The sequence below is a fragment of the Papaver somniferum genome, chromosome 1 (genome assembly GCF_003573695.1).
Source record: "Papaver somniferum cultivar HN1 chromosome 1, ASM357369v1, whole genome shotgun sequence".
Taxonomy (NCBI): Eukaryota; Viridiplantae; Streptophyta; class Magnoliopsida; order Ranunculales; family Papaveraceae; genus Papaver; species Papaver somniferum.
The window spans coordinates 47,850,501-47,860,259 of record NC_039358.1 but is presented as its reverse complement, the minus strand read 5'-3'; the positions used below and the strand labels follow the sequence as shown (position 1 = coordinate 47,860,259).

The 9,759-nt window shown below is 36.0% G+C and overlaps 1 protein-coding gene across 1 annotated transcript; it reads right to left on the bottom strand.

Moving 5' to 3' along the window:
* Nucleotides 1-7,347: 7,347 nt before the first annotated feature.
* Nucleotides 7,348-8,308, bottom strand: LOC113302635. The gene is made up of 2 exons (XM_026551610.1): nucleotides 7,891-8,308; nucleotides 7,348-7,811 (listed from the first exon to the last, which is right to left on the bottom strand). The coding sequence occupies exons 1-2, from the start codon at nucleotides 8,306-8,308 to the stop codon at nucleotides 7,348-7,350; spliced, it is 882 nt and encodes a 293-aa protein (XP_026407395.1).
* Between the last annotated feature and the right edge of the window lie 1,451 nt (nucleotides 8,309-9,759).

The following is a 9,759-nucleotide window of genomic DNA, read 5'->3' as shown; positions in this document are numbered from 1 at the left end:
AAATGGTAACAGTTTCTCCTTGTTCATGCTTTTAATTTATCTTTAGAACATTGAGGACAATGTTAGATTTAAGTTTGGGGGTATGGGAGAAACTTTTTAGTTGCAGTATAAATAAACTCCAGAGCCTAGAAATTTATGTTTACTAAGGGTGGAACTAACTAATCTAAGTGGATGGAAGCATGTTGGTTGTAGGAGTTGAGGAACCAATCTGATTAGATGGAAACATCTAAAGAGTCTATTCATAAAAGCACAGAGATCAGGTGTTAGAAATAACATGATAGTTTCACCATATCTCGTTGAGTCCTTTTCACTTCTATTTTTATTTATTTTTGTTTTTAAACTATGTTTCTCTAAGTGATTAGGTGGGGCTCATGATTCAAGTTGTTACCAATGCTAGGGTGAATTAGAGTGATTGAGATACAAAAAAAAAAAAAAATGAGACCAGACCACCAGACCAACCGGAATAAATTCAATAAAGTCGACCACTAGTACCCTTTTATATGCCAGCTGAGTTGACATAGAGTTAGGATTATCGACCACTGGTTCCCTTGTATATGCCAGTGTGTTGATATTAGTCAGATTAGTATCTCAGTCCATTAGGATATGTTCATTTTGGCGGAGGCCTTCAGACAGATATGAGAAACACCGTTCACCTAGTAAACATCAAAACCATCTATGTTTTTCTCTATATCCATCTTCTTGATCTATCCATGTGATTAGTTTGACTCCGAATATGATGTCCATAGTGCAACTATCTGAGTAGAGCTCTGTGACTTATATATGAATTTTAGTATGCTTGAGTGCAAACTCGTGTACAACAATTGGAATTTCGCATCAGGGTACTTCCTCCTGTAGTCAATAAGTATGCCAACCAAGGAGATTCTTTAGTGCCTTCCAAGGTTCTGTGTAGATAGCTAGGGTCTGGAGTAAAGATTTTGTGGGTATATCTCTTGTAAGCCCTCCCGAGACTATAACTCGGCCACTAGGGACACCTAGGGGTTTAAAGGCTTATTGCATACGCCAAATGCAATCGACGATGCCTGCGACAGTGAGTTAGGATTTTGTTTTCTATTTTAGTTTTGCTCGAGGACTAGCAAATAATAAGTTTGGGGGTATTTGATAGACACATTTTTGTGTCTAATTTGTCTCGATTCTATATATTGATAGTTCTCATTTTTGTATTTATTTTGGTATTTTATCTCTTTGTAGGTGTTTTTGGAGAAATAAGCTTTTGCGGCGAAATTGGCTCAAAACGTGGCATTTGAACCTCCGTAGCAGACGTACCAGTGACATCCCAGAAATACGCCGGAGGAACCCCGAGAAAAGTGTTGAAAACATCCCAGAAAAATTACTAAATGCACCCAAGGGACAAGTGTTATACGGACTCCAGAAGGGGATAAGGGGCGACCACTGGATAAGGGGTAACCTTTCTCCTTCACGTTCAAATTCTGAATTTGGGCGGGAAAATAGAAACTCTCCTGGCAGTTTTGGAAATCGTTATTTGGAGGAGTTTGGGGTCGATTAAACCTCTGATTTTCATAGGATGGACTCCGTATGGGTCTAGGAATCTAATACGGGTGTTGAAATCGATTATACTGGGCTAAATCGACGGAGTTTTATCACAACAACAAAATATGGAAAGTCGCGTGTGTGACCTTTTTTGGGGAATTTTAGAAAGATTAAAGTGCTATAAACCTTCCCAAAGATTTGTATCTATCTAAGGAAGAGTTTAGGATCAAAAGGAAAGCTCAGAAACGCGTATAAATTATAAAACAAGAAATTGCCGCAACTTTGCCGTGAAGAGAAAGGAAGAGATTTTGGAGAGATTTAATCGGACTTTTTGATATAAATAGATTGGTTGGGTCATATAGAAGGGGTGTCGAGAGTTTGGGAACCTGAGGAGGGCCAGAGAAGAAGAAATCAGAGTTCGATCAAACTTTGTTTCTGCTGCTGCTGAAGAACACGAAGAACGGACGTCTGAAGACAGTCGTTCTTCAACAGTGTTTACGACAAAGTTGTGGGGGTCGCAGCTGCAGTCTCAACAACACTTCATATATATCGTTCTTCTTGTAACAGTGAACAACGCCTTTGCAACAGTTATTTCTGTTGCGATTTTTCTGTTCAATTGTTTTACTCCCTTTTAATCAACTTTTGAGCTTTATACATGTATTTTGAGATCATGATTAATATGAGGAGCTAAACCCCAACACTGGGATGACGGAGGAAACCCTATTTCACGCATGTGGTAATTTTAATAATTCTTTATGACTTTTTGCACTTATTTTAATTGATTCATGATTTTCACTAATTAGTTGTGACTTCGTTTGATGGTGTATGCTTAGACGTAAGAGCTTTTGATACACCGTGCTTGTGATTTACATCTAAATTTTTAAAAATCTATTTTTGGCAAAGAATAAGAGTTCATATTTTTAATATTTGAGCTATAATTGATTGGAGTTATTAATTGAGTCACATGAATGGAATTTGGTGGAATCCTGAATCTCAGTACCTCTCGATACTGTGACAGCTTTCCTTGTACATATTATATTAAGTCTAAAATCGAATCTCAACAAGTCCGAGAAACGAACACTTTACTTACCACTATAAAACTACATCAGAAGATTTCAGGGAACATTGAAGATTAGACTATGGAATAAGAGCCACTAAAGTTTATCTTTTTTGTATTCCATATGTATTAATAGTTTTGTCACTAAAATTGACAAAGGGGGAGATTGTTAGAGCATAGCTTGGTCGACCTCGCATGCGTTGCTATCTCAATCATGTTTGTCAATGTTAGTGATCAAAACTATGAGTCTTGATTTCTAGCCGACATAGCTAAGTCTCGGACTAGGATAGAAAAATGTAGTTGAGCTCAAGGACTTCATGGCGATTCATCATACAACGACGAAGATCTACTCAAGGAACCGTGGAACTTCATCAACAAAAAGGTATGTGGAGACTTGAACTTATCTATCACTCAAAAGTCTATCTCTTATATCTTCTACTTCTTATGAGACAAAAGTCTTATGCTATATAGACTGGATCATACACATTTGATATTTCGAGCCGAGTATATCTCGAAATCATGTGTTGGTAAAGCGTTTCGCTTTGATCAAGTTTATCTTCACCTAGTGATGAAACTCATGAAAAGTTTCAATTAGTTTGAGAATTACTCTGACGCGAAACGGTCTGTGAAAAAAGGGCTATATAACGTCCTCTGAGAATGTCTCAATGATTGGAATGAGAGTTTATATTACATAACCATGTATTCCTTAATCCGAAGTTTTCTAACTTTGTTGATTGAGAGAAACGGGAGGAATTGGCTTTGCCAAGTCCGCGAACTCAGTCTGCGAACTGACGGAAGTTCTTGTACCGAGAATTTCCGCTGGGATTTTCCAAAAACTCGTTTGCGTGTAAGTTCGCGAACTCAGTCCGCGAACTGGCGAAAGTCTCTTTGCCGATATTTTCTGCTGAGTTTGGAAAACTCCACCGGTTGTCTTAAGTCCGCGAACTTGTTTGTGAGCTTAAGAGATTATGATATAAAGATGTGCTCTGAACATGAAACTTAAATTACTAAGGAATGCTTTATGCAAACCCTGGCTATAAAGTTCATGAGCCGATTCAATCGAATCGAATCATCTTTGTTTCAATTGTGTCTTGTGTAGTTACATATGATCTCATAGAAATTGAACAACTCTTTAACTAGTTCATTTTAGTCAATTGAACTAGTTATGGTGAAGAAGAACAAAGTTAATATGAAATGCTCATATGGTTAACCTTTTGGGTTACTATGTTGAACCAACATACACGTACACATTTGGGCATGGTTTTCACAAATCCAGTAAACATCTACCCAAGTGTGTGTGACAAGCTAAGTTTTCGATCATACGGTTGAGAAATATTAGCTTGAACCAAAATCAGGTTTTCATCTAACGGTGAATATTAACTAAGGAAAAAACCTGATTTGAAGACTATATAAAGGAGACATCTAGCATTGTGCAAAACTAATCCCCACGTGTCTGTGTGATACTAGTGCGCTCACTAGAGTCTATTCTCCTCTAACCTTTGGTTTTCTTCTCTAAAACCATGTTAACGACTTAAAGACTTCATTGGGATTGTGAAGACAGACCGATACTACTTTTATCGTAGTTGTGTGATCTGATCTTGCATCTTCTATCGTACAAGTACAATCTTTGATTGGCTTGAGATCGTGAGAGTTCTCCGATAGTCAAGATAAAGAAGTCACAAACATCTTCGTCTCACTGTTTGTGATTCCTCGACAAACCGCATGTGTAGTCAGGAAGGATTGTAGAGAGGTGATTGATTAATCTAGGATGTTCTTCGGGAATATAAGACCAGATTATCAATTGGTTCCTGTTGACCTTGATTTCATATCTTAAAACGGAACAAAACCTAGGATTTATCTGTGGGAGACAGATTTATCCTTTGATAGACTTTTCTGTGTGAGACAGATTTGTTTATTATCAAGTCTGCGATTTTGGGTTGCAGCAACTCTTGTTGTAGGTGAGATCAGCTAAGGGAATCAAGTGCGCAGTATCCTGCTGGGATCAGAGGCGTAGGAGTACAACTGTACCTTGGATCTGTGGGAGACTGATTGGGGTTCAACTATAGTCCAGTCCGAAGTTAGCTTGGAGTAGGCTAGTGTCTGTAGTGTCTTAATACAGTGTGTATTCAATTTGGACTAGGTCCCGGGGTTTTTCTGCATTTGCGGTTTCCTCGTTAACAAAATTTCTGGTGTCTGTGTTATTTCTTTTACGCATTATATTTTATATATAATTGAAATAATACAGGTTGTTCGTTCCTGATCATCAATTGGAAATCCAACCTTTGGTTGTTGATTGATATTGATTGATCCTTGGACATTGGTCTTTGATATCGTCCAAGTTATTCCTTGTATTTGATAAAGACTCGCTATTGATTTTAGCTTGAGTAAAAATCAAATCAAGAGAGAGATATTAACTCCTTGAGATACTTTTATCTAGATTAAGTCTGACTGTCTAGTTGATTCTCTAGCAAAGTATTTCGGAATTAGTCCATATAGATTGCTAAGCGAAATATTGGGTGTTGTTGTTAGACCCCCGCTTTTTCACACTTGTGGTATTGCTTCTCTCAAGTCTGGTAAGCATAAAAAGGATATCTTCAAACCACATCGTTTGAAGAAAGCCTGACCTACTCACAAAGTCAGTGATTTTGCAGAGGTTAGTCATAGAAATATTAAGGAAAGAATCTTTATTCTTAGATCTTTCATTGACAGACTGAGACGTGGCATAAAAAGAGCAAAGCGCGATGTTGCTTCAGGCAATCCTTCTTCATCTCTCTCTGACTCTAACGTCATGAGTTTAGGTACTGAGTTTAAGATTAAATCCAAGAATTTAGTTGTGGATAAGAAATTTTATTATTCTCATATGGTAACTTAATTCTTCTGTATTTTGTATTCTCTAGTTGAAATACTGCATAGTTTAGGAAATTTATGTTGAGATAAATATTAGAAGGATGTATACAATTTAAAACCTATTGGACTGGTGAAATATTTTATGTGTTCACACTTAACAAATTCCTCTTGACATATGGTTTTTCTTAATTCCTACCACCCGATCACGAATCGTGACTTGCGGGTCCAGGTACGTTAACCTGTCTTGTTGTACAAGTTTCTGGTTATGAAATTACTTCTTTGTTGACCGAGAACCTATTTAGTTAAGGACACTTATTTTCTATAAATATACTTTGAGATTATTTCAAAGTATATTGTATAATTTTGTCTCTTGTTCCCAAAAGACACGGATGCTTCTGGTTCTATAAATTGTGCAAAATGAGGAAAAGAGAGTCGAAAAGATGTTGCTGAAGAAGTTATTGGTTTTTATGATTGCCCCCCTTTAGCATATCTTGATACTTTGCTCATGAACATGGAGATTCTAAACCTATTCATATGTCTACTGATCTTGTTGGAAAGTTGATGAGAGATTTCAAAGTAGTGTTTGATCAGCTTGCTGTAGCTAAGAAGAATATTGATCTTCTGAAATCATACCTAGTGAAGACTTCAGAAGATCTTGCTTCTTTGAAAGATCTGGTCAAAGATTATATCTAGAAGTTTTTCTTATCTATTTTCACTAGTTAACTCCTTGTAGGAATTTAATTCTTATTGTTTAAGGAGGAGCACTAGTTTTTGGAGTACTTTTTATGTGTTAGATTAGCTATTCCAAATATTTTCATCTTGCATAGTTAAAGTTTATTAATTAAATTTTATTTTGGAAGATGACTTGCAATACCTGAAAAGACAAGGGTACTCAAATACACCATAATATTTTTGTTTCAACTTATAAGTCCTCTACCGAAATTGATCGTCTATAGACAAAGTCGAGACAACACAACTAATCGGTTCACACTTCGTGTGATTGTATATGAATATGAGATCGAGACAATACAACAAGATAACTTGTGTGATTGACTATAGATACAAGATCGAAACAATACGACAACGAAGTATGTTACTTGATAATAGGGTTCGGACTTAACCAAACTCTATAGCATCACTATCAAGTAATATGGAGTTAACTTAAAGTGCAATTTACTTTAATTATAATAAAACAATTATAATGTGGAAAAGTAAAGTAAATGGCACAACAAGATTTTGTTAGCGGGGAAACTGCAAATGCAGAATTAAGCCGCAATACAAAATCTAAACCAACTTCGTATAATTAAGACCAAACAGACTACCCCTAGCTACTTAGTTCCCTTAGTATCCTTGCGCTTCCGACTTAAAGAGTCACCCACTGGTACAATTCCTTTGGATCGTATTCCAAACAATAAAGGAACAACAAATCTGTTTGGTAACAACTCCTTAGATTATTTTCAAGATATAGATATCTTAAGTCATACGCAAATGCTCTTCCGTTTAATCTAATAAACTCCTTTTGCTGGTTAGATCAATCTAACTTTAACTATCGAAATAATCAAGTCTGGAATCGCAATCAATCAATATATATCTCAAAGAGGCACCCCCCTCTGCACACCATTGTTTGAATTTTACCCATCTGCATTAATTTTGTGATGTTTCTGCTCAAAACCTCCTCTGTTAACACAAATAGGATTGGTGCAATAGGATCACCCTGCCTCAATCCCCGCCCCACATCGAAAAAACCACAGGGACCTCCATTTACAAGAATATATATCTTAGCTGATTCAAATATCTCCCTAATCATTGACTTTCAAGTTCTAAAAAACCAAATCTTCTCAACACCTCAAAAAGAAATTCCCAGCTCAAGGAATCATAGGCTTGAGTAATATCTATTTTGAGTCCAGCATTGCTCCCTTTCTCTTTATTCTAGCTCATTCACTAGATACTAACATAATCTTCTCATGTATATTTCTTCCTTTAATGAATGCTCCCTGTTGACTAGATACCATTCTCCCAATCACAGTACTAATTATGGCAGTTATAATTCTTATAATGATTTTGAAGTTAAAGTTTTCCAGACCAATTGGTCTAAAGTGTTCAGATTTCTTGGCACCTTGAATTTTAGGAAGAACGAACAAAAAATTAGAATTAAAGCGTTTTGGTATGAATCTGTTATTCCAACAATAATGAATAGCCTCCACCAGCTCATTTCCCACCACATCCCAAGCAAATCTATAAAAACTATCTGGAAATCCATCTGGCCCTAAGGCACTATTTGCATCAATTCCAAAAACTGCACTTTTAATCTCATCTTGAGAAGGAATAGCATCAAAAAAGATATTATCTTCATCATTCAATACTTTGGGTATATCATCAAATAATTCTTCTTCAAATACTACATTCTTCATAAAACTTCTTTTTATAATGAGATACTAAAATGTCACCAATTTGGTCTTGAGCTGTCACTAGATTACCCTCTGTATTTTCCAATTCAGAAATATTATTATAAGCCTTCATGATTCTCATAGTTGTATGAAAAAAAGTATTAGCTCCACCTTCTTTAACCCATTTAACTCTAGATTTTTCTCTCATCAATTCATTGTATTGCTGAGAAGCCAATTCATTTTTCCTCCTTATAGTAACTAACTTGTTGAGTAACTCAATATTCGCAGGGTCGGCATCAGACTCCAAATAAGCTCCTAGTGCTTCCTCTTCAGTAGTTTTCACTTTAATTCTGAGATCACCAAATACCTCCCAGTTCCATAATTTGAGTATAATTTTTAATCTTTTTAATTTACTGAGAAAACAAAAAGCAGGATTCCTTGTACAATCCTCTACCCATGAATATTGTATTACCTTAAAGAATCCAGGATGATTAGTTGATAAGTGCATAATTTATATGATTTTAGTGTCAATTCCATACTTGCTTTAGCTATTATTCTTGCATGTATTCGTATTATTACCATTGCTTTCTCTTATTTGTCTCTAATAGGTGAATCATCCACAAAGGAGCTACAAAGTTCTGACAAGGGATAAGAAGAGAAGTATTCCAAGTATCCAAGCGCCCAAGTCCAAGAGAAGTGGATGAAGTGCGACGAAAAGGAGCAAAACGCTCATAATCAAGACACAGGCCAAAGACCGACCTTAACTCATTCAAATTAAGTATTTCTCATCATCATCTCGGAGATAATTGAAAGATAAAAATAATGCAAAAATAATGAGGACATTCCGAGTTCGGATGAAGAAGTTATGGCCAAAAACAGTTTTCATTGAATACCGAAGACAGTGAAGTCCGCGAACTGGGTTTTCGAACCGAGTTCGCAGACTTATTTCCCAAAATATCTGCTGGAATTTGAAGTTTGCGGACTGGGTACGCGAACTTATCAAATGGGAAATGTGTATTCACACTTTTGGAAGTCCTAAAGGCACGTTTGGAGTCGTTATGTCATATTTTCGTGTCGGGTTCTTAAACCTAACTAAATACTTGGAAGCCAAGCAATGTAAACCTATAAAAAGATATTAGGTTATGTACAAATATCATCGAATCTCATATCACAAGTTCTACATCAAAACCTAGGGTTTACCCCTTTAGGGGGAAACCACCATTCTTCATCTTCTTTGTAATATGAGTAGCTAAATCCTTTGTTGATTAAGGATGAATTCAATGTTCTAAGAAATAAGATTTATTAATAATACAAATATATTGAGAGTTTTTATCATCATCGTTTGTCTTTACCATATCTAGGGTTTATGAGTGATTCTTATATTGATTGGGAGGCCTACTAGATCAGTATATTGATTGTTCTATTGCTAGTGGAAGTTATGAGATAAGCAATCTTCGATTAACTCTCTACACAAGTAGAAATCGCGAGACCTTACATAGGGATTCTGTGTAGCAATCGTGTGTGAAGATAAGACCAACAAGTAAACCTTGAGCTAAGAGTTTAACTACTGGGATCAACCTAATTCACAAAGCTTAAAGCGTTCGATTGGATTACACCTTGAGTGAGCTACTACTTGGTGGTTCAGTTGAATAGAATATGATATTGGAGAGCTTCCGTATCCGTGGTAAAAGGAGTTTGGGGATAACACTGAGCTAGCTGTTATTCTGCGGTTGGTGATGAATGGTTCTTATGAACAATAGATAAGTATATTAATCAAGTTATTGATTGGTAACGGCGAAGGATTCCTTGATCATCTTTCTTTTATTATTATCTTTTTTATTAATCTTAAAACCAAAAAACCCCCTTTATTATTTACTTTGTCTTGCTGATCAAATAACCTATCAATTACACAGCTCTCTGTGGGAACGATCTCTTACTACCGTTATATTACCAGTTAAT